A 26,485-nucleotide genomic window follows, 5' to 3' on the forward strand; every position below is an offset into this window, starting at 1 on the left:
CTGTCTGTCTGTCTGTCTGTCTGTCTGTCTGTCTGTCTGTCTGTCTGTCTGTCTGTCTGTCTGTCTGTCTGTCTGTCTGTCTGTCTGTCTGTCTGTCTGTCTGTCTGTCTGTCTGTCTGTCTGTCTGTCTGTCTGTCTGTCTGTCTGTCTGTCTGTCTGTCTGTCTGTCTGTCTGTCTGTCTGTCTGTCTGTCTGTCTGTCTGTCTGTCTGTCTGTCTGTCTGTCTGTCTGTCTGTCTGTCTGTCTGTCTGTCTGTCTGTCTGTCTGTCTGTCTGTCTGTCTGTCTGTCTGTCTGTCTGTCTGTCTGTCTGTCTGTCTGTCTGTCTGTCTGTCTGTCTGTCTGTCTGTCTGTCTGTCTGTCTGTCTGTCTGTCTGTCTGTCTGTCTGTCTGTCTGTCTGTCCGTCTGTCTGTTGAAATCAGTTTTCTGAAGACCCCAGATATCTTCGAGATCCAAATCTTCAATAATTCTGTCAGACATGCTTTCGAGAATTTTGCTATTTAAAATCAGCAAAATCGGTCCACAAATGGCTGAGATATGTGGAAAAAACCAAGACAACCTCGATTTTTGACCTATTTTTTACCTATATCTGGATTACTAAGACATTAATATAGACAATATGGATATCTAATGATAGATATTTCAAAGACATTTGCAACGACGTATATAAGACCATAGTAAGTTGGACCTACAATGGGTCAAAATCGGGAAAAAAAATTTGAACCTGATTTTTTTTTTTTTAAAAAAATTTAAAAAACAAAAAAAAAATTTTTTTTAAAATTTAAAAAAAAAATTTTAAATTTAAAAAAAAAAAAAATTTAAAAAAAAAAAAAATTTAAATAATCGAAAAAAAAAATTTTCCAAAAAATTCAAAAAACAACTGGAAAAAAAATCAAATTTTGTTTACCTAAAAATATTTAAAATTTTGAAGTATAATTTTGTGAAGGGTATATAAGATTCATCACAGCCGAATCTTATCACTCTTACTTGTTTTAAATATTTTTTTTCGAAAGATCGAAGAAATAGCTATCTATACTATTTGGGACACATTTTGCTAAGAACAATAGGTAATAAGTTACATGGATAAGAAAAAACCCCTGTTTGACCAAATTGTCAAAATTTTACCCCCTATAACTCAGAGAGTTCTCGACCGATGTTGTTGAAAAATTGTGTCTGAGTTACTATCCAATAGAGCTAACCTTGGTGCAAATTTCATCCCGATCGGAAGACATCGATTTCAAAAGTTGGTTCACTTGACATGAAATGCCCCATATGTATTTTTCTTTTGAGTATAATAATTCTGGTAGATGGTTTGGAATATCATGGAAAATATTTCAAGATTGTTGAAATTGGACTCTTTAGCCTTATCTGCAATTAAATTTTGTATTCCGAAAATTCTAAATATTTCTAAATATTGAACATTGCACATTAGGGCAGGACAATTTGTAGGGACGCAAAAAAAAATCGTATTCTAGGGATCAGAATAAGAAACTTTGCCCAAGGAACCATACCTCTGAAATGAATTCTGATGTTCCTTATTTTGACCCAAAAGTTAAATTTGTTTATTGTGATTGTTGATCCGCTACTTAAGCATGCTAAATCTATTCGTGATATTCATTTCGCTCATTGCGAGCAAAAGTTATATTGGTTTAAAGTTTAAACTAAATCTTAAAAATAAAGCTATTCTCTCAGACGCATGAGTAATATTATTTATTACCTACATCACATTTATATTTATCATACGCTCTATAAACAAAATTTATACACAATACATACATAACGTGAAGTGCCAAAATGGAGATTTTTTATATTTTTGTATGGGGACACTCCAGGAGGATGTGCCACTAGTATGGGTGCGTCGATCCTTCAAAGTATGTGGGGGTCGGTCATACATTTAGACTCGATTGGGGTACTTTAAATGGGTCAAAGTGGGATTTTTCAAAATTTGGGTCAAAATAAGGAACATTAGAATTCATTTTAGAGGTATGGTTTATTGGGCAAAGTTTCTTATTTTGATCCCTAGAGTACGATTTTCCTTGTCACTTCTGCGATTTTTAAATTGACCCAACCTACTACACATACAGTGACTTACATCTTATTTGATGCAGGTAAAATTATTTTAGAAAACCGAAAATTATTCAATGTTCATTCAATTTATCAAACAAATTTTATATAAAATGTAATGATATATGTCCTGTTATAAGTAATAAGAAAAAAAAGAATTTTCACCTTAAAATAAGCTCACAGCTTAAATGATGCAGTGTATTTTATACTTTCTCTGATAATGAAATAACGATGCAGTGCATTTTTTCTGTTTAGGCGCTAAGCTAAGGTCATTTTTAAAGAACTTTTATAAACATAAGTTGAAAAGATATTAAATTTTAAAATGGGAAAACAAACTTCAGTTGAGAAAATAAAAGATGCTATTCGTCATTTTAAACAATGTAAAATCCAACGATAAATTTTTGAAATTGTTGCAATTAGTTCCTTTACTGTCCAGCACATTACAGACAGGTTTCGCTACGAAAATAGAACAGACGATAAGGGTAGATCTGTGCCAAATAAAATATTTAATAATACAGATAAGATATGGATTGTCCGTAGAATTAAAGAAAAACTCAATTTTAATGAAGTTGAAAAATATTTAGGTTGACGGGTTCTGCGCGAGGCAAATTTTGATGGAAGGACTGTCAGAAATAAGCCGTTGATAAATACTGTGAATAGAAGGCGGAGAATTGAGTTTTGTGACAACATTTAAACAAAGACATTTCATTCAGGAAGTCCGTTATTTTTGCAGATGAAAGCAAATATAACCTTTTCATGTCTGATAGGAAGTCTTGTGTTTGGTATTTGTTATTTTTTCTTCCTCAGCATTATAACAGGACATATGTATATTAGGGTGGCCCCAAAATTAAAGTTGCGGATGTTCCCACCTAAAATGAAAATTTGATTCATTCTAAGACTACGTTTTGAATTTTTTTCGTCCTGGGGTCAATATTTGGCGAGCTGGATCAAAGGATAAAAAGGTCCTTTTTTGAGGTTTTTTCAATTTTTTCCATATTTCTTCCAAAGGAAGTATATGTAAATTTGGTATCATATGAAAGGTCTTTGCGAGACGCATTCAATTGGTGAAAAGAAATTTAAAAAAAAAAAATTTTAATTAAAAAATTTTAAAAATTTTCGACAAAATTTTAGTTTTTTTTAATTTTTTCATAGAATTTATTCAAATACATAGATGAAATTTCTTGATCATAAACATCATGTAATTTCACCGAAATGGTTTTTCTCGTTTTTTAAAATTCAATCCAGTTCAATGTTTATTCAAATTTGTTTAAACCTAATTTCATCCCTATCTGACAATCTCTGTACTCAATTCATAGTATATGTAATGGGCATCAAAATAACTCAAATTTTATAAGCTTTCCATCGATGTATAATTTCGTATACTTTTTTTTGTTACACTACGAATATTTAAATTTAAGCTAAAACATTTAGTATACATTGCGCTATAATGATTATTTTAATGTTATTCCTTTGGAATGTTGTTGTTAATTTTAAGTAACATGTGAAAAACTGCTTATTACATATATTTTTACATTATTTAGTATATTGTTTGCTAACCCCCATTAACACGAAGACTGGTTATGGCCTAACTAATAGTTAAATTGTCGGTTAAGAATATTTTTGTATGAAAACTGTCAGTTTAACTATTAGTTAATACATAACCAGACTTCGTGTTACTGACAAAATGTACAAATCGTTCTGTATTTTGTGAATGACATAGAAAATCCGAAAGGAATTAATATCGCGATTTTATACATAATAGCTTAACCAAAGATAAAATAATTTTCTAGTAAAAAGTTTAATTTTATTATCGCGATTTTTATGAGAATTTATAATGTTTTACCTGGAATATCGAATGTTGCTTGAGTCGTTGTATTTCATTAATTGTTCTGTTGAGTAAAATTTAATGCAAGGGTGCTCTGAGAAGGCTACCTCTTTCCAATCTATTAAATCCGTGTACGATTGACAATTAAAATTGAGTGTTGGAATTGTGAATTGACGAAGTATATAATAAATAATAAGTATATAATAAATATGTAGTATGAAAACTATTTTTGTTATAAAAATGATTTGTTATTACATTTATTATCTCCCAACCTACACAATCATGTCTGATATGCCCTTTGAATTTTTCTTTAATAAAAATAAATAAAATTGGTATTGTTGACAACAGTGTTCTAAAATGTGTTATGTTGCAATGTATTATTTCCAATCAAAATGTAAAATTTTATTTTTTTGGTTGTTATGCCCATTTGATTTTAAGGTGACCATATATAAGATTTTTTGTAAAAATTAAAAAAAAGAGAAAAAATTTTCTCTTAAAATTTTACTAGTTGTCAATGATTTTATACAAATTCTTCATTACTTTAAAAATAAACGACAAAAAACAACAACATTCAAAAGCAAATTATTATTATTATGGAATAATGTTTTAGCTTAAATTTAAATATTCGTAGTGTAATAAAAGAAAAGTATACGAATTTATACATCGATGGAAAGCTTATAAAATTTGAGTTATTTTGATGCCCATTACATATACTATGAATTGAGTACAGAGATTGTCAGATAGGGATGAAATTAGGTTTAAACAAATTTGAATAAACATTGAACTGGATTGAATTTTAAAAAACGAGAAAAACCATTTCGGTGAAATTACATGATGTTTATGATCAAGAAATTTCATCTATGTATTTGAATAAATTCTATGAAAAAATTAAAAAAAACTAAAATTTTGTCGAAAATTTTTAAAATTTTTTAATTAAAATTTTTTTTTTTTTAAATTTCTTTTAACCAATTGAATGCGTCTCTCAAAGACCTTTCATATGATACCAAATTTACATATACTTCCTTTGGAAGAAATATGGAAAAAATGGAAAAAACCTCAAAAAAGGACCTTTTTATCCTTTGATCCAGCTCGCCAAATATTGACCCCAGGACGAAAAAAATTCAAAACGTAGTCTTAGAATGAATCAAATTTTCATTTTAGGCGGGAACATCGATACCTTATTTTTTCTCCATACAAACGGGGCCACCCTAATGTATATCATTCCATTTTATATAAAAATTTGTTGATAAATTGAATGAACATTGAATAATTTTCGGTTTTCTAAAATAATTTTACAAATAAGCTGTGAGTAGGGTTTGGGGTTTCCCGGATAATTTGTTTTACCGGGAAACGGGAATGAACAATTTTTTCAACTAGAAAAATAAGTAAAAAAGAAAATTATTTTATAAAATTGTGTCATTTTATTAAAATAAAAACAATACATTACAATTCAATTCAATTGTACCCACATAAAACCAAAAAAAAGTTTTTTAAAATATTTGGAGATCACTTGTTACTATAAAATTAAATATTACCGGTATTCATGATATAGTAGAGTAAAAAGAGCAATTAAGTGTCACAAAATTTTATAAATTGCGAACGTATCTGTATAATTCGATGTCGATTAATATGTTAATGGGATTTTTAATGCACTTTTTAGCTTCTTTCTTTTGATTTTTCTGTTATATTTTTTTTATATAAAATATACATATTTTAAAATAAAATTAAATTCATTCCCAAAACAAAAAAAATCAAATTCAATAGTTTGAAAAGAGTGAAGCACTAAAAAAGTATTTCCAATGTATTTTGTTTTCTGCTAAAATGCTCTTTTGCTACTTTGCTATAGACAGTACTCTACACGCAAAGAAAAAATATAATTGGGCATGGTTACTGTAAACATTTAAATAGTGTTACAAGATTTTTAACAATATTATAGTCACTATAACTATTTACATGATTGTGGTAACCATAATATGGTTAATTTATGATTCACATGATTGTATCAACCATATATATGGTTACAGTAAACAAATATATGTTTGTGGCAACCATATTTATGATGAATAATTCTATCATAATATGTTGTTCTCAGATTATGATAAGCCTTAAGCCGAGTGCAACATAATATGATAAGTCCTTCATCATATGAATGGTTGTCACAAACATATACTTGTTTACTGTAACCATATATATGGTTGATACAATCATGTGAATCGTAAATTAACCATATTATGGTTACCACAATCATGTAAATGGTTACTGTGACTATAATATAGTTAAAAAACTTGTAACAATATTGAAATGGTTACAGTAACCATGCCCAACTATATTTTTTCTCTGCGTGTACATTGTGAATACCTCTATTATATCATAGAAATATTATTGTATGTCCGTCATAGAACTCTATTTTTAAAAAATTGATTTATCAAAATTACTAATGCATTCAGTAAGTCATTCGACGAGAAAAATCTTTCGCTTTAAACATGTGTTGGCTTTATGGTTTTTAAAGTATTATAAACACAATCAAAATGTATTCTCCGATTGCTACTTACTTCAAATAAATCTAATTCCCGCTTAAAACTTTCAGCATTTGATTTTAAATGTTTAGGGCTTTCCTTTTGAATATTGATTGAATATTTTAATTGGTTTTTAAAATTTAGCTCCATTTGTATTTCGGAAACCTCATCATCATCGCTTTGAACAGATGAGGAAACATTAAGGTCAAATAGGCGTTCATATATTTGCTGTCCATACATTTTTAACATTGTGTTTTTGTATTATAATTTGTCTTATTTATCTTTTTAGGTTTAATTGAATTGAATGAAAATTTTTTTGAGAAATCGTAGAATTTTTAGATAACTGCTGTTCATAAAGAGTGTTCATTATAGCATCACCTATCAGAAAAATTGTTTCATTTCGGCTTAATGCTTCAACTGTATCCTTAATGGGGTTTAAAACCTCCACTAATATTTGGAACAAGCCACTCATCAAACAGAGATGTCATATTTAAATATATTAAAGTATTTTTAATTAATTTGAAATTTCCCGTTTTTCCCAGGAACAAAATTTAAATTTCCCAGGAATTCCCGATAATAATTTTAAGGGAAATCCGGGATTTCCCGCACCCCAAACCCTAGCTGCGAGTCACTGTACATGGCATTACAGGGAACATAGTTTTTAATTAAATGTAAAAAATTAAAATGTTAAAAATCAATTTTAAGGTTTAAAATACAATTTAGTTAAAATACATTTTATGCCTAAAATAGCTTTGTTATAAATTCGTATCATAATCAGCATTTTAAGTAAACAGTATTTTAATGTTTTTTTTAAATTCTGTGATGGTAACACTATAATTTTTATGTGCCACTTCAATCATAGTGCAGCAAAATAATGAATATTAAATAGTAAAGTACTCGTACTATTTTTGTTCAGTAAATAAAATCTGAAATTACAGATTAAACTTGTTGTTAAACTCGCACAATAAGCGAATAAAATCCGTTCCTGTTTATATTGAGCTAAAATGTACTAATATACAAATATTTTTATATATTTTTTTCAATTATTATAAAAAGTATTTGAATGACGAATATTCTGCGATTAAATAAACATCACTATTTTATGATTTATTTTATTAATTTATCTATATTGTCATTTTTTTTAAATTGCAACAAAATCATTTGTGTGGACCTTCTTCCACGATGTTTACACATTTAATGACTACATGCCGTTACAGGTTAACAGTAAATGACAAAAATGTCTATAAAACTAACTTGTGAACATCATGTAGCTCACTGCCGGAGGAATATCTAACAAAATCATATACTATTATTATAATAGTAATTATTCCCCAGCGGAGTTAGAATTATGTTAAGCAATTGCAATATTATCGTCTATTATTGCAAATTTATAAACATTTATCTTTAATATTTCTGTTTTTAAGATAAAATTTAAAAAATAATACCTTAAAATAGGAAGCAACATTTGAAATAGGTATTTTAAGCAAAAAAACGTTTATGAATACAATTTTAAAGAATTTTGCTTAAAAATGCTGTTTTGAATACGACTGTTAGATTAATTCGATATTTTACATCCTTAAACAAATATCTTAATTCTTAATACACGTGATACATTCAGATTTGGTGATAATATCAGATTTAGTTCATTTTATAAAAAAAAATTATATATAAAAGAATTGTCATTTAAATAATAATTGATTTTCGCTGAGCTTTTAACATATATTCGCCACAAATGTAACAAAAAATCCCATTTATTCTTTCGCGGATGACAGTAATATCTGTCACTCATATTCATTCGACCATAGACCTACTATTTCTGAGATTAAATTGTCAAGAATGAATATGGACTACTCGATAAATCGTAACCTTACAACAATCTCCAGATGGGGTGAACATCGTCGTAATGTTGGCAGCTTATCCTTATTTTACAAATATCACGGGTGTTGTTCAGTAGACATAAGTAATATTATACCCAATACGCGCACTTTCATTCGGAACACACGACTATCACACAGATCGCACCCATTTGCTATTAATTTGAGTACCGATCGCACGACACATTATAGGGAAAACTCTTTTTTTGGTCGAACCATACGATTGTGGAATCTACTATCTGCCAACGTATTTCCGGCGGAATATAATATTCATCAATTCAAGTCAAACGTCAACAAACACTACTCCCTCTTTCCTCCTTCTCACAACTTTATTTCCTAACATCAACACAATGCACTGCATATATAGGGGTATCCCCTGAGTGTTGTTATTATAAAAAAAATATATATTCGCCACAAATGTAACAAAAAAACATATTAGGATCTATAAAAATCAATTTTGAATTTTCGTATTTTTTTTGGCATTTGTTTACCTGAAAATACTATAATATATTAACCATATTATTCTTTTCCCAGTATTGGAGCAAATGAAAACTTTATGCGGAAAATAAAAAAAATGCCAAAATTGCAATTGTTTGGGATTTGCCGGATTTGCTTTTTGCACCTTACATTTGGTATCAAAAAGTGTACCAACGTAATAAACTTCTTTGCAAAAAAAAACTTTTATTAAAAACAATTTTTGTCTAAATATGGAATATTTGTAGTAGTTTAATGGCATTTATAATAAACAATCAATTTGATTTCGGAAAAAAATATTAAAATTTTTTTATTTTTTTCGAAAGATTGAAAAAAGAGCTATCTAAACTATTTGGGACACATTTTGCTAAGAACAATAGGTAATAAGTTACATGGATAAGAAAAAACACCTGCTTGACCAAAATGTCAAACTTTGACCCCCTCTAACTCGGAGAGTTCTCGACCGATCTTCATTTCATCCGATTTCATACCGAACGGAAGACATCGATTTCAAAAGTTGGTTCACTTGACATGAAATGCCCCATATTTATACAAGGAGCTATCGGACCTTTATCTTTAGTTATATGTCGAATATCAGAAACAATACAATTTTTGTAAGTCAATACTACTTATTTAAATTTGGAATTATGAAAAATTTTAAGCAATTTAATAAATTTAAATATATGTATGTATATTAAGGTGGACCTTATTTTTTTATTTCCAATTTTCCAAAAACGAAGGGCAATTATGTGTGAGGTTAGGATAGAAAAAAATCTGAAAAAAATTTGAGTTCGATCGGTTAAAATCTAGCCTCTTAAGATATATTTTTAGCAACTTTCATTAAAATCAGCACAAAAATATATAATATTTCTCTATCATTCATTTAGAAATTCCAAATATTGTAAAATTTTACACTTGACCTTCAAGATTTAAGTGTTAAAGTTGTCCGGTTTTAGTAAAACGTTCAGAGTATATTTAAAATTATCTGGCCTTTAATATTCTTTATAGGCTTTACTTAAAATTCGTAGCAGTAAGGAAATTGGTATCATTCGCCAAAATTTAGCCAAAAAATTAGTTTTTCCCGAAAATCGCAAAATTTAAGTCGCAGGTAATAAGCTATAAACGCACAATTTATTTTTTGAAGTCGTTGCCAGCAGGATTTCATAATTTGTTTTACTCTAGAGCCGTCCAAAGTTCCAACAAAATTTAAACATTATTTCAGAAGTCACATACATATGTATGCTACTGTTTACGCCAAAAACAACACTTAGCGATTTTCCTAATTCCCTTGCAATTCCTATTTTCCTCAAGATATACTAATGCAGAATGCTATGTGTTGCAATATAATTCCACTTGTCATTACGTACTAAATTAAACGTCAAGGGTCGTAAATACTTCTTTTTGAGAGTGATACAAATCTAACTCTGAACTGTGTACATCCTATTGTTCCTTATGGTAAGAATCCACCTTCCAAATAATTAGAAAACTTCCTAATCCTTTGGTTTTATTCATTTCTTTCGTTTCATATAGTTTGTTAAATTATTCTGAGTACAAAATCTAAACGATTTTGTTTCGGCTCAGAGAATTTGAACATCTCTTCCAATTATCCAGCATTTTCCCCCTTCACCCAGCTTATCAGCTTAACAGCTACTATTTATTTTTTGATCGGCCCTACTGACTATGCAGAGTTTACGAACTAAAAATATTTGCTCCAAATTTCTATAAAAATTAGTTTGCACCAACTACATATTAAGTTTTATATGAAAATTATAAATATGAACTCCTCACGGCTTAATAACCTCAAACAATTATAATTTCCAACATTTTCTTGGCCTTCAAAACAACATCAGCTCAAAAGACAATCAGTACAAAATGAAGAAAAACAAATAGAAAACATTCAAAAACTGCCATAATAGTGCTTAAAAAACAAACAAATTTGCCATAAATTATAAATAGAACAAAGAAATTAGAACAAAATATATAAACAAAACAAAAAAAATCTAAAACTAAATGCTGAAAAATGTTAAAAACTTCAATTAAAACGTTAAAATACTTAACATTGTTAATTGTGCTACTTATACAAATTCAAAGAAATTGCGCCAAAACAATCAACGATAACAGCAACAACAACCATAACCATAACAACAACATCATCAGCCGCAGCAGTAGTAAAAGCAACATACCACCACTTGTACCCCTTCACCAAACAAATGTTAACAGCACAACAAAAATCCACACAAACGATAAAAACTTTCAAAAAGCTCAGCCAAGTAATCAACCAAAAAACTCAACAACATTAACAGCAGCATGTAAACACGCACATAACAGAGCTGTGGTGAATTTGAATCGCTGTCAACAAGGTAAAATGTTAATTTTAACAGAAGATTGTATAAAAAAAATTGTACATGAAAAATGCAACAGGTTGTGTGGGAATTAAAATTAATTACATACATTCGTCATTTTTAAAAATTATAATAATTTAGTTAACAGTGCACGTTGGGGCAGCTACAGTGTTGCCGGTCCAGAGATTTAATTTTACACAATACACTTAAACATCCTAAAAACTCTTTTTTCTGAGTTATACTGTACAACATCATATTGGGGAGGTTATTCTGAGTTGATTTAACGATGTCCGTCTGGCAGTCATTGTAAACTTGTAAGGGTCGAAATTTCACCTAAAAATTTCATAATTGACCATAGCTGAAATGTAAGGCCTACTTCTGAAAATTACTTTAACGAGCATAATACTCTTAAAAATGTTGGTATCCAGAAGAAAATCCACATAAATAAGTTTAATATAGCCATAATTAGTCATAGCTCCCATACGAGACCCTATTCTGACAGTCACTTATAAAGCATAAATCTTATACAAATTTTGGGTTCCAAATAAAATTTAACAGAAAGAGGTTTCATATTGAAATAAATTACACGATCTAATTTGATGACGATCATACTTGATCTTACCTCGCCCACTTCCGAAAATCACTCACGAAAATAAATTATTGAAATTTTAAGAGAAAAAGATCTTTGCTATATAAATGTGTACTTTCCTACCTGATTACTTTACAGAAAATTACAAACGAAGAATAGAAAATATGTAGATACATCGGAATGTAAATAAAATGGAAATGTGTGGCTTATTTCGGTAATATAGCGATAGTTGAAAAAAAAAACATTCAGTTGATAAAGCTATCGCTGAGTTTCGATGACAATTTTTCGCCTGTAAGTTTTAAAAATCTAATGACATGTCGACGAATAAATTTCTTCAACCATTCTACACTGGCATTGAAACCCGAATTGGTTTGATACATTTTGGTATACATTGTTGATATTGGAATATTTTTTTCCCTTTGTTTTACAAATCACTTATAAAGCGTTTTTCCATTACTCAGCTTTCTTTAATGTGCAATGTTTGCAAGGCCACTTTCTGATGTACGTACCAACTTTTTTAATGAATTTTCTTATTTTGTAATGCGGTAAACCGAAGACTTGTGCAACTTGTAATTCACGCAAATTGAATTTATGGAATTTTTTTTAAATCTCAAATTTTTGAGAAATCGTTGGCTTTAAAATATGAACTTTTCCCACAAAATTGAAAATTAAAATCATCCAAAAAGGTTTCCCTTTTTTGGTTAAAAAAAATAGATAAAAGTCGCGATTCTAGAACCTGCAATGCTAAAAATTAAGCCATCGCGATAACTGGGCCGTCGCTATAAAGGGTAGTCGCGAATAACCAGCTTGCACTTTATATGTTAATAAAAATGAAACCACTAAAATTATAGTTTTGATTTTTTTTATTTGATTAAAATTATTATTACAATTTACAAAAATAAAAATTATTTTTATAGTACTAATCACTAGTGATGAAATTTAGAACCTTTTTCGGAAACCCTTCCATTATGATTTTTATAGTGCTCTATGTCACATTTTTGAACAGGTTGTTCATCTCCGTTTAAAATCTACCACACTTTAGCCACCATTTTTGTGCTCTTCAATTCTCTTTTAATAAGAGCCCAATATCTCTCCACTGGTCTTAGCTCCAGGCAGTTTGGAGGATTTGCCTCTCTTGGTACAAACACCACATTATTGTTCTTTTAACATTCAGGACCATTCTTACCATAGTGACAGGATGCCAAATCAGGTCAAAAATAAGTGGACATATTAAGAAGTCTTATGAATGGAAGCATCCTTTTTTGTAAAAATTCCTTAATGTAAATTTCGGTATTTATAGAGCCCTTTGTAACAAATGTTCGAATTTTTTTGACACAACTGCATACTGCTTACCATACCAAGAACTTTTAGGGAAATTTTTTCTGCTTTTGGATCCTAAACTTTTCTTCAACATACCCTCGAGTATCAGCAACATAAAAATATTGACCAGGAAGCTGCGAAAAATGTTCCATACGTACATTTCGTCATCCATTATGGTGCAGGTATATTTTTTGTATAAAATTTGCCTTCAATTTCCGTGCTCAGTCTTTGGCCTCTAAGTAAACCTGCATTGGCTTTAACTTTTCCAAATACCAAATAGTCCAAGTACTGTCCTAACCTGGTCGCTTTCCTACCGGATGTGTTGGGAGCTCTTTTGAAAATGCTTTCTATTTTTATCGCTTTAGAAATATCATATGGACCATTTCTTCTACCTGAACCAGGTTTTCTATCAACGGGCAAGTTCTCACGGTACTGTTTAAGAATATCAGAAACTGTTTGACGGCAGACCTCTGATTGTTTGGCTAACTTTTTGTAGGACCATGTTGGGTTTTGTTGAAAATATTTAATAATTTTAGTAGGCACTTTTTTCTGGTCACTCATTGTAATCAGATTAACAACAAATGAATATAATTCGCATTTAACATAATAACTGACATACTTTGCAAAGGTAACTTGATATAAAAAAAATCAAATAATACTTGGGTTAAAAGTTTTAATGAAAAACGTGTGTTAAGAATTTTTCGATCTCAGTCCTTATTTCATATCTGCCGTCATATTCTGGTCATTTTTCGGCCAATACACGCTTCAAACAAATCAGTTGTATTCAGTACAGGTTCCCTGTGATGTTCTGGTCAGACTTCAGCAGCTCATAATAGATGGGACCCTTTAGCTCCCACCAAATACAAATAATTACGTTAGCGTAATGGATATTTGGCTTTGGTGGCGATTCGGCGATTTGGTAGACGAATCCTGCTTCTTGAAAACGTTTAGAAATTGCTGCTAGAGTTGCTCCCAATGATTTTACAAGCTAATGTTCAGTTTTACAACATTCTTCATGGAGTAATGCCATCCCGCATATGATGATTCGTTAAAAGTTTCCCAACTCTGTCATATTCCTATTGTTAATCGTCTTAAGAAACCATGTGATCCTTACATTTTAGGTATAAAATGTGTTCAGCAAAGTTATGTAAAATGTTACGGAGAATATTTTTGTAGAATATGTTAACCCTCTAAATCCTTAAGGCATGAGTTTTTTTTGTCCAGCAGAAATTTCTGGTTGAATTTTCCGTTTTAGTGTATTTAGGGACTTATAGTAAAATTTCACGGATAATATTTTTCCGGAACATTTTAACTCCTTATATCCCTGTTTTAATGGTGTTTGTTGCTCTTTTTTAAAAGAAGGACAAAAAATACCCATGCCTTGAGGATTTAAAGGGTTAACATATTTTACAAAAATATTCTCCGTAACTTTAACCCCCCTCAAATGAAATTCAGATGTAATCTTTCAAAACGCCGATACACGTGTGTTTTTTTTTGTCTCCTCTATCAAAATTTATTGGTCGGACCTTGTAATTTTGGAAAAACGTTGATTTTGTTGTATAGTGTAATTAATTGGTTACCAAGAGGTCCTCAAATATCGGACAGTGGCAGAGAAGATGTTCAGTGGTCTCATCTTCTTCCTCGTCTTTGGATCTTCTACGCAAAGGGCGGTGTAAGGAATTCTCATCCTTTGAGCATGTACACCTAGGAACCAGTGTCCAGTAATGAGTGGTATGAGGTTTCTTAGATGGATTTCAGGCAGATTTGTCACTAATCGTTTTCAATGCATACCCATTTTGGTCCAGTTTTTTTGTTCTCCTTGCGAGTTTTTCCTCTATTCGATCTTTCCTTGGCCATCAAGAGCAATATAATATAATGTCTGAATTCTTTATGCCTTCTTTTGAAAGAGCATCAGCCCATGAATTGCCCTCCCAGAGCACAATGTGTTAATGCTCTTAGCAATAATATTGTTACATATTCGGGATTATTAATTTGTCTTCGTTTGCTCAATATGGTAGGGACGATAGAAAACTTTTCCGAAATTAAATGTATAAAGCATTCAAATTGAATTTTATTTTCTATACGTGTCACAATAAATCGCTCAAAACTATATAGAAAATCAAGAGATTATTTTTAAGCCATTCTATACATGTTATTGCTTACTTTATTTGTTTATTATATGTATTTCAGAATTCACCTCCTCCTCCACTACTATGCGTCGCAAAAAACGTAGTGTTTTCCATGTACGCTGGAATCCTAATGAACGATTCATCGTAGAATCTCATGAAAATCCGGCCATAAATTCTTCCAAACTTGCACCGCATCCCCGTCTCAAAGTCTCCAAAACAACCAAACTCACCCTGAATCCGAAACTCTATCTGTGTCACGACAAATACTCACAGATGTGTGAAAACAAAACAATTGTTTTTAAGGAGCGAATTTTGCGCACATTCGACAAGGCCATGATGGAGTCATTGAATGAATCGAACTTTTACAATGTCGATTTTAAGCCGGTGTTTGGTGATAGTTTCGAAGAGCAATATTATCCATCGACATGTTTGGTCATGGAAGCTGGCGTACGTGTGCTGAAGCGTAAGGATCCACCATTTAATAAACTGCAGTTTGGAAAATTATTTCCGAAACAGAAGTTATTTCGTCAAAATAAGAATATCAAGACGTGTGCAATAGTGTCGAGTGCTGGTTCGATGGCAGGTTCGAAGCTGGGGAGATTTATTGGTGAGTATTTGGAATTCTAAAAATAAAAATAATAAAATTCTATAGTCAAACATGTTTATTAGAGTTTTTTTGTTTGAGAATAGCTATCACTGAACATTTGAGTCATATCAGATATTTTTAACCATTTTCGAGACTCATCGGCTCTAAAGAATTATCTTTATAAAATGATATAAACGTCATAAATCGATTGCAAAATGTTTGAGTAAATTAAAATCCCCGACATTTATATTTCCAGACCACATGAAGGAGAAAATCCAGACTAAAATTTTACTCATTTTTTTGGGAAATTTTAGTTCAATTTAACCCTCGCATGCCCGAATTAAAATGGGCGTCAACTGATAAAAATTTCAATGTCCTAGGAGTCCTGGTTCAAGAGCTACATGATGTTGCGTATATGCAACATTGGGCAATGGTGTTATAAATTTAAATACAAGTTGAGTTTTTTTCCAATGCCGTTTATTTCAATTTATGTATGGTAGGATACAAAAAAAAATATTTTGAGGATTGGAGCACAAGTGTCCATTACATTTGCTGCATTTACAGCTTGGAAACCCAGTGTTGCATAACCTACATCTGCCCCTTGTTCCCATTCCGGCCAATTATTATAACCATCAAATAGTAGGGATTTTGCAGGCTCTGCAACATATGCTCTTTTATAGGGGTTTGATTCAGAACCCTTATAAGGAGCTGGTGATGATAGAGCTGGTGATGATGGAGCTGGTTATGACGGAGTCGATGGAGAAGGTGCTGAAGTTCCTGAAATCATTGTCAAAAGGAGTGATAATGGACGACCTCTCTTGTTTTCGACAATTGTAGTTTGAATTGCGTTCAAAAGCTCGGTAGCAACATCCAATTGGAAATTTATGAGCGGCATATACTTCAATTCGCCGTCTGTATGTGTGATGTCTCTGCGGTACAAAATTACCACAATAGACCAATGTTGCATATACGCAACACTACATTTACAAAATTATTACAGACAAACTAAATAATTCATGTTACCAAATTCTGTTACGATCGGTCCATAATTAGTCATAGCTCCCATATAAACACGCTTCCAAAAATGACTTTAACGTGCAAAAATTTTGGCAAACACACAAAATTCAAATTCACTTTCATATAGACATAATTCGCACGACTTAATTTCATGGTGATCGGTCCATAATTAGTCATGGCTCCCATATAATACCCACTTCCGAAAATCACTCAAAAATATAAATTATTGAAATTTAAAAAAAAAAATGTTTTTGCTCTTTTACTTAGAGTAGGGTATTATACCATACTTTCTTACTTGTTCAAAACAACGTTTTTTTTTTTGCAAAATGAATTTGTCAACTTCGCTCTCGGGAGATTAGCTACTAACTGAACACGTGCACAGCTGACTACCAACCAATATTTTTGCGAAAGGTTTAAAAAAAAATATTTAAAATAGCGGTACTTAAACGCGGTACTTAGCTTCATTAAAACTCTGGTGGAAGTAAACAAAAACTTTCGACAAGGCATCCGACCTTAGCCGTTCCAAATTTGTTAAAACTTGATACACATGTTCCTTATTGGCATACATAGTTTGAAGTTGCTCAACAATTTTAAATTCGCTTTCGATTGTCTTTTATCGACGTTCACAGCTCAAATTTTATATAAGAGTAGTGAAAAAACTTAACTTTTAAAAATTGGATAATCAATTTTTACAATATTGGTCACATAATTTGTAATGCTTATGTATCCTAGTATTAACACATTTTATAAAAATCATTTTAATTTGAACACAGGATATAGAATGAAAAAATTGAACAAAGGATACTTAACTCAAAACAGGTATTTTTTAAAGGATGGTCAGATGTTGACACCTCGTGACTAATAATTTTTTACCAAGATGTGATAACGATGCGAAACAGTCCTCTATCATACAGATGTGGGTTGGCATCATTATCTCAGCTTGTAAAAACAAGTTAGTTGCAAGGTGTCAACATCTGACCATCCATATAACTCTCAAAAATATATTCTTAGGGTGACATACAAGTACTCATTTAGTAAAACATAAGTAAGCCATTATTAAATTAATGATGACCTTCAATAGAGACCGACCATAATAGTTATAACTCAACTACTTACTCTACTTACTTGCTAAACAATAAAAATATACCCCTTCTTGCTGTTACTCCCATAATTTTCCCAGAACTGTCAGCTAAAATTTTACATAAAACCAGTGTCTCCTTAAAATTCCAAATGAACTTTTAATGTTTCTTTGTAAAACCCATAAACTTTTTATTAAATCTTTTGTATTCAATCTAAAAATTATCTGCAATTGTTATTTGGCGGTTGAAATAATGAAAAAAAGAAAAGAAAACAACATAAAAGGTCTTGTTTTCAACCACCGACTAACTGACGTACTTTAGTTTATTTTTTTATGGAATTTTTGCCATAATTATTTTTAAATCAGAAAAATTATATTCTCACAGACATTTTTAGAGCTCGTAATAAATAAGTTTATGATACAACATTAAAATAAAAATTAATTTACTCTAATTTTCATCATCGTTGCCGTTTAGATACTCACGACATCGTAATGAGATTTAATCATGCTCCAACTCGAGGATACGAAGTGGATGTGGGCAGTAAAACCACCATACGTGTGGTGAATTCTCAAGTAAGTTCTCGTTTCATTTCATGTATTCACCTGTGGTTTCACTACATCACTATATACGTACGTACGTACTTACATTGTTGAATACGTACGGCTCGAGCTAAATACGCAATTTATTATTTTATGATTTTTCTTATTTAAACATTTTTATATCATTTTGATTTGTTGCTGTTTTTATACCCTACACCACACCATAATAGGTGGGGGAGGCTGTCGTGTGTTTTTTGTTAATGTTTGCCAAACTAATGGTCGCATACACATCCAGTTTCAGTGTAGAGATTAAATCAATGTTAACGGTAACGTTAATTTGGATTATTTCTGTAACTGATTTTATCGGTAACGATATTTGCGGAAAAAGTTGATTTACCATTATTTTCTCTTCCAATATCCTTTCTAAATCTATTTAAATATTTTTCTGAAGGTTCATAAAAACCAACCAATGAACACTTCCAAATATTCCAAATCTCCATTTAGGGTATAATATGATCGATCTTGCCCCCCTCTACACCTTCTTACTTGTTTATATGTTTAATTTATTTTTATTACTCGCTGTTATACATCTTTTTTTTTTGTTTTTTGTTTATAATAATTTGTTGTTTGTTTCGTTTCAATACGAAATCTCTTTGTATGCAATTTGTGAAGTGCATTTTGTTTTTTTCAGTTGTGTTTTCGATGATGTATTGTCATCTTATTGTTTTGAATTTTTACAACCGCTAAAAATAACATAAGATTTATATTTGACTTCCTTTTAGGTTGTCACGAAGCCTGAATTCGATTTTACACATGCACCAATTTTTCAAAATGTCACCATTGCCGCTTGGGATCCTGGCAAATACAATGGCTCTCTTGAGGATTGGCTAACCACGTCCGACTATGATTTATTTACGAATTATGAAATGTATCGACGTCGCTATCCTAAGTCACGTGCCTTTTTAATTGATCCTCATTCGATTTGGCGTTTGTGGCAGAGTTTGCAAATGTTTGCTGGCAATCGACCGATACGAAAGAATCCTCCAAGTTCGGGATTTATTGGTAAGTTTATAACTAAGTTGGACTTTTTATGTATATACTTCCTTGCAGGCAATTAACTCTTGTTGATATAATTGAAAATACTCAAATATACAAACTACACTGGTGCATATTCCTATAAACGCACACTACTTTTTTTAAAAAAGATTGTAAAAATTAAACATGAACATATTTAGGGGGCTACAAATTTGTTTATTAAATTAGTTAAGACTTCACTTAAAATATTGTTTACAAAAAAATTCATTTGTACTTTATTTTTTTTTTTACTTAAATTTCGAGATTAACAGCCATTTTTAAGGGTATTTTCCTATAAACGCACTTTAATTTATGGGCCACTGTAGCATTATTAATAATGTGTGGATGATCCTTTGTTATGGCTTGTTTCAAAAATACGGTCTGGCATTGATTCCACTAATTTTTTAAGCAGATTGGAATCAATTTCCTCCCAGACTTGTTTAATTCATAGTTTCAGCTCTATCACAGTCATTATGCTTTCATTCTGGGCATTATTTGCATAAACTTTACGGGCCATGTATCCCCACAAGTTCTCCATTGGATTTAAGTCCGGACTACAAGCCGACCAGTCCAACAGAGGAATGCTATGTTCATTAAACCAAGATTTCGATTGCTTAGAAACATGGATTGCAGCATTATCTTGTTGGAATATGCAATCTTCATCCATTTTTTCATCCATAAATGAGAGAAGAGCATCTTCCAACAGTTCGTTATAGATCGCACTATTCATTTTTGTCGGAACAAAACATATTTTCGACTTGCCAACTGCAGAAAACACTGCCCAAACCATAACACTGCCACCACCGAAATTACGTTTTGACATCCGAACATCGTTTGATCTCAAATCGTGCCAATAGCATGAGTCATGACCGTCTAAATTAAATTTTTTTTTCGTCAGAGAAAATTACTTTTTTCCACTCATCTGTCCATTTCATATATTTTCTTGCGAATTTTAGACGATTTTCTTTATGGTGCTTTTTTAGCATTGGTTTACATTTCGGCTTTTTCCATTTTATGTTTTCATCGTTTCGTAAAATGTGTGTTACGTGTTTGGAAGTCACTGGAAGATTCAATTTATTCTTTATTTGTGTGGATTTCAATTTGTTGCGGGTTGCTTCTTGTTTTATTAGATAAAGTTGTCTTCTTGTTAGTTTTGTATTTCCCTTTGTAGATTTGCGAACTCCATAATTTTGACCTTTCTTCAAGAAATTTCGCACCACACTTTCCGAACGATCGATTTTACGTGCAATTTCTCTATTGGAGCATCCTTGGTCGTGAAAAAAATTTAATTTGAATCTTTTCTTGATCGGATAAAAAAGTTCCCTTCGGCATCTTTACAAGTGATGAAATTTTTTGATTCAAATAGAAAAAGCTGCAGTAAATTGCGATGTTACTATTAAACTAAAAACTAAAATTGATAATATTTTATTTTTGGTAACTTTTTTAAAAACAAATTTCACGTCTGCGTTTATACGAATCTTCCACTTAAAATAGCACCAAGAACATTTGATCGCAAAAAGTACCATTAAGTTGTCTCAACAAAGATATAACAAAAATACAGAAATAAATTAAGTGCGTTTATAGGAATATGCACCAGTGTAGCTGACCCGACAGAAGTTGTCCTGTCCAAAATTATAAAAAAATTTTGTGTTCGATTTGTGAAAATATAAATGATACTTTTTATTCATACAGGTTTGGGGTATGTTTGATTTGTAAATATGTGCAATGAATCTAATGGTGTTCTATTTACATTTTGATTGAAAGATCGAGATTTGTTAAATATCATAGCGAATGCAAGCCGTACCGGAAATGTTCACAGTCAATTTGAGTTTCTTGGCGTGTTTTCACAAAACGAACGACTTCAAAAACGACATTGTTAGGCGAAAATGACGCGCCAAAACGCTTTGAATGTTTCGTAAATCATGCAACGTTTTGTCTAATGTCTCCAAAGATTTTTTGTGCGCCATTGTACACTCATCAATGGCAACTTGAGTGCTGAATGAACAGTTCAATCGTCTTCCAACAACGTAGCTGCAATTCCTGATGTATCAAGTGCGAGCATATCGTTGCCAAAATCAACGGGATCAAAAAAGTTGTTGCAGTTCCACCGGGAGCGTCCAAAAAAAATCCCTCCAGTTCCATCCTTCATAAGAGTGTCGTACGAATATTTTTGTTGTAGATTCAACAGTGGAACGTTTGTTCCATCACACATGGCATCTTTGTATTTACTCCACAAATCGGTGGGATAATTGTCGTAAACGTTCGTATTTGATGAGCATTTGACGAAAGCACAGCATATCTGAGGGTGTATTCCCAATGAGTGTCATTCTCTAACAATGGCAAGCATTGAAACGCTTCTCTATAAGTGTCACACAATTCACCATTTATAGTTCCAATCTTGGAATCATCGTTTCTTGGATGGACTATGTAAATACTAACTAATGCGACGGTAAAAAATAAATGGGGGAAAGATGGAACTGGATTTCCTTGTTTCCGCCGTTAAAATTTCTTTGACGATTGATTCCAAGTATAATATCTTGGCATTTCGGAGTATAGCAGCGTTCGGGCAAATTCATCATTCCGGCACATTTAAAAAAATCTGATCAATGTTGTAGATGGCGGTCGCTCAACTCCTTGTAATACATTCTCCACAGTAAAGTTCAGTCTTTGACCATTTCCCAGATGTACGACTAAATGAACAACAGTTGGATGTCTTTCAAGAATGACAAATGAAAAAATGCGACGAATTGCTTCATTACTGCTAACATAGCGGCCCATTTGAAGTTGAGTGATTTCATCGTTGGGATTCACCTAGAGATGCTAATCGGAACGAATTTTGTTACCGACATATGCTGCTGCCGAAAAACATCTTTCATATTGGCAAAACCATTTGCAAATTTATAACAAATCTGCAAGTATTTTCTTCTTGTTCCTTCAGATTACTATTTTTGAGAATTTAAGAGTAATTTAGTAAATTTTGATTCTATTCTCTCGTTGCAAGTATTTACTGGGAAAGTAAATGAACAGACCTTATATTATAACTTTGTTTCGTTATTGTTATTTGGGTTTTTTACATTTAATAATAATATCTTTTAGCCTTTGAGCAATCGAAATATTTTCATTTTGTTCGAGCTCCTCATCTGAGATAAAATCAATTTCATTTGAAGAGGATTTAAATTGAGTTTTGTTAGATAACATACAAAAAAAAATGTGAAGAATTGATTTTCCAGAGCCCCACTCTAGGAAAACCAAAAATACCTTTAGTTCTTCAAGTTTCTCGAACCCACATACGCCTGTTCTTATTTATTAGCAAATATCTAAATTTGTACTGCATACTTTAGGGAACTTTTTTATTACTGTTGACTGGACTCAAAAAAATAAATTCCGAGTTTTACCCGGAATTTTTGATTTTTTTTTTCTTTACAAACCATCTCCTGAAAATTTCGAATCGAATAAAAAAAATCAGCCAAATCGCTCCAGCCGTGCTCACGTGATGACATTACATACATGGACCATTTCATTTTTATATACATATATAGAAGATAGATGATGTAGCAGGAGTTCAGCTTAACAACTATGCTGAACATCACTTTGCGATATTCGGACATGTAGAATATCAAAATGCATAAAAAGGCACACAAAAATGACAATTTCCCCTACATATTTATTTATGAAAAACGGGATTTGGAAAATCCCGAAAATCCCGGGTTTTAAAATTAAAAAATCCCGGGCTTCGGGGTTTAAGAAATCCCGAAAACCCCGGGATTTTCGGGAACGGGATTCCCCGTTTGGCATCTCTAGATTCACCGCACTAATTCAGTCTGTCACTGCCTTTGATTATATATTTGCAGATGTATTTGATAAGTGGGCGTGGACAATTTTTTTTCTGTTAAAAAAAATAAAAAAAAAGTTGCCTGGGCCGAGACTTTTTGCGATTTTAAATATATAGAAAAATGGGGGCGTAAAAGTGGACCTGGTCAATTTTTCTTTCAGTAACAACTTAAATTGGATTACTACGAATATTAAAAAAAAAAAACCCAAAACATAGATTTGAGGTTCTCAATATGTCTTCCGGATAATGCTAGCGTATTTCAGGCAGAAATATTCAGGGATATAATATTTTAACCGAAAGGAATATTCGTGGTAGCATGTCCTATACTACGACATGTGTCTTGTTTAGGCAATGTAAATGTGTAAATGTGAGTGTTGGTGTGTAACGAGACTCTAAGTAAAACAACCATCCAATGGTTCCTTCTTAGTTCTGTCACCTAATTCTCATTCTATTAAAGATCTATTCCAAGTAAATTGTAAATTATATATGCAAGTATTTAACATATTTTCTATAATTGCAGGTCTAGCTCTACTTCTACCTCATTGTCCTGTGGTTGATTTCATTGAATATATTCCGTCGACACGTCTAAATGGGCGCTGTCATTACTACAGCAAAGAGGTGGGTGCAAACAACATCAATCATTTTCAGCTCACAAAAGGGCTTGCAATGCAAGTATCCCTTCATTACAAAGGCAGGCAATTAAAGTAAAATGAAATACATAAGATACATACAGCTATGAATTCTGCCTTTGAGAGCAACCAACAATGACTGCAGCAGCAGCCATTAAATAAAATTTAATTTTTTATGAATTTTCTTTTGCTATTTTTCGTTTTTTTTTTTGTAGATAAATTCCGCTTGCACATTTGGAGCCTGGCATCCGTTGGCAGCTGAAAAATTAATGGCATTGGATATGAATGTGGCCGATGACATGTCCGTTTTTCAATTTGGCATCTTACGCATACGACGCCCCAATAAACTATTATGTGGTTTTAATTTTTTGGGTTACTAAGAGGTCAAATGCCCACTAACACTATTTTGAAGCATGAATTCAAATGGAAAATTAATTAATTTGAATTTAAACAGTTATTTAAACTTCCACAAGAGATTTGTTCATTGATTTCCGGTTTCTATGGTGATCAATAGATTTTGTTTTCTTTTTATTTATTTCCTGTGATTTAAATCCATCTCCAAAACTCATTATAAAACAATCATTTTTTATTATTTATTCGTATAACTGCATGTGTGTATAAAATTGTTGTTGCTGTCGATGTGGTTATTCTTAAATCCATTTAATTCATTTTAATAAAACAACAAATAAGTACTAACAACAATAATAAAAAACGGCAACAACATGAACATTTACTTGCAACAAACCATAGAATGCAGAATTAAGAATTTGTACGTTTAAATATTACGGAAATATTTTTTGAAACAATAAAGAAGCAAACAAACAAATTTGCAATAAAATCAACAACGGAGAAAAAAAAACATTTATTTATTTATTACTTTTATCGCAATTCAACGGTGGAAAAAAGGAGAAAAAATACTTTTTTTGTTATTCTCTACGTGTGTCTTTTTGTTTTTCAATGCGTTGCTGGTTGAGTGTACCAAATGATGAGACACTGTCATCAATGAGCCAAAAACGTGGCATTCCGACAGTCAGTCAAATTGGCAGCAACAGCAGCAGGTGCAGTTTATGGTGTTCACTCACTGGCTTTATTATTCTTTAAAACAATGGTATTGAAGATGAGGAATCGAATTGTATATGGCCTGGAATCGCACAAAAAAAATCTCATATTTGTATGTGATTCAATTGAAATTCCTTTGAAATTGTTTTTATTGTTAATTAAAGTTTTTGTTTTAAATACGGCTCGTGAAGTTCAAGTTCACTTCTGGATAATTGTCTAAACTAGGATAATATGCTGAACGTATTTTAATTATAAGTACATACACACAAAACAATTACCGACATAGTATTAATATAATGATTTAATGAAATTGTCAAAAGGAATAGAATGATGATACTGTCTTTAGCAATTACACTATATACTAAGATTTCGAAAGCGAAATCGAGGTTTAAAACGAAACCGATAACCGACAATTATTCTTTGGTTTAATTTCAGCCGAAAAATAGGAAATTTAGAACTAACAAGTAAGAGTGATATATTCGGCTGTGCCGAATCTTGTATACATACCATCAATATGTAGTAGGGTATTCCATAGATTAACCGTCAATCGATTAACCGATTAATTTTGGTCGGTTAACTATTTGAATAATTCGAAATGGACGATTTTCAAATAACAAATAAACCGATTAATTTGTGTCGATTAACCGAAATTTCTTTTTTTTGCACTTTAACATATTTTTTTGTAATTCAAATACAAATATCAAGGTAAAATTACATATTTTTCGAACATCCATATATCGATGGCTTAATATAAAAAAGGCGTAACTGGATTTTTGTTACTTTACAGGAGGAGGAAAAAACTTTTAATTTTTAATTTATTTCTCATTAATTGTTTTTTTATTTTCATGAAGTTATCTAATATAGGCCCTTTTTTCATTGATATTTTTGAAGAAATAATTAAGTTAGGGCTTTTTTAAACTGAGTTGAAAATGAGACATATTATTATAATAATTAAGGTTTAAACAATAAAAGGAAATAATTCATGAAATTAAGAGGATTCAAAAAGTGGTCTTTTTTTGAGATTGCTATTTAATCCTTATAAAGTGAATCAGGGAGGATATCTTTAATTTAAAAAATAGTCGTAGTGCAAATGCTGAGCATGTAAGGGTGCTGGAACTTTTCGTACCTCCTTTATTAATTGCACAAATTGCGTTGGCAAATTTATTTGCTTATTTTTTTTTTCTTTTTATAAGGGAATGGATTGAGTCCAGTTGAGTATGTCCACTTATTAAAAATTTGTATTCAATCGTTATTTGAGTTTCCATACTAAAAGCCAACAATGCATTAGAGAATATTACAACCATCTGAGTAAACAATTACAAGTTTTTAATAATACACGTCCCAAAAACGGAAGATACTAGACATCCATTTGTTTCATCCCAAACACAATTGTCCAATTCGTGTGTTAAAATATTGGATATTGTGAAATTATGTAGTTGTGGCTTCATTTTATAATATAATTATTAAAAGATAACAATCTAAAAAAATCCATGCTTAGAAATAACTAAAAAAAGAACTGAGATATTGGATATTATTTA

General features: G+C 31.3%; 1 protein-coding gene across 1 annotated transcript; it reads left to right on the top strand.

The window, feature by feature from the left end:
* The first annotated feature begins 10,519 nt into the window (after positions 1 to 10,519).
* On the top strand, positions 10,520 to 24,279 carry SiaT (Sialyltransferase). The gene is made up of 6 exons (XM_065512789.1): positions 10,520 to 11,112; positions 15,119 to 15,739; positions 18,289 to 18,386; positions 19,136 to 19,415; positions 23,780 to 23,877; positions 24,104 to 24,279. Exons 1-6 carry the CDS (start codon positions 10,773 to 10,775, stop codon positions 24,266 to 24,268), a joined length of 1,602 nt encoding a protein of 533 aa, XP_065368861.1. The 5' UTR covers positions 10,520 to 10,772; the 3' UTR covers positions 24,269 to 24,279.
* The last annotated feature ends 2,206 nt before the right edge of the window (positions 24,280 to 26,485 follow it).

The sequence above is a fragment of the Calliphora vicina genome, chromosome 5 (assembly GCF_958450345.1).
Source record: "Calliphora vicina chromosome 5, idCalVici1.1, whole genome shotgun sequence".
NCBI lineage: Eukaryota > Metazoa > Arthropoda > Insecta > Diptera > Calliphoridae > Calliphora > Calliphora vicina.

What these genes read in the sequence shown, in the direction of transcription:
- SiaT (XM_065512789.1), top strand. Translation starts at nt 10,773, where the DNA reads ATGTTAAAAACTTCAATTAAAACGTTAAAATACTTAACATTGTTAATT. An exon ending in GAAGCTGGGGAGATTTATTG is followed by an intron (nt 15,740 to 18,288) that starts GTGAGTATTTGG and finishes GTTGCCGTTTAG; the next exon opens with ATACTCACGACATCGTAATG. An exon ending in GTCATTACTACAGCAAAGAG is followed by an intron (nt 23,878 to 24,103) that starts GTGGGTGCAAAC and finishes TTTTTTTTGTAG; the next exon opens with ATAAATTCCGCTTGCACATT.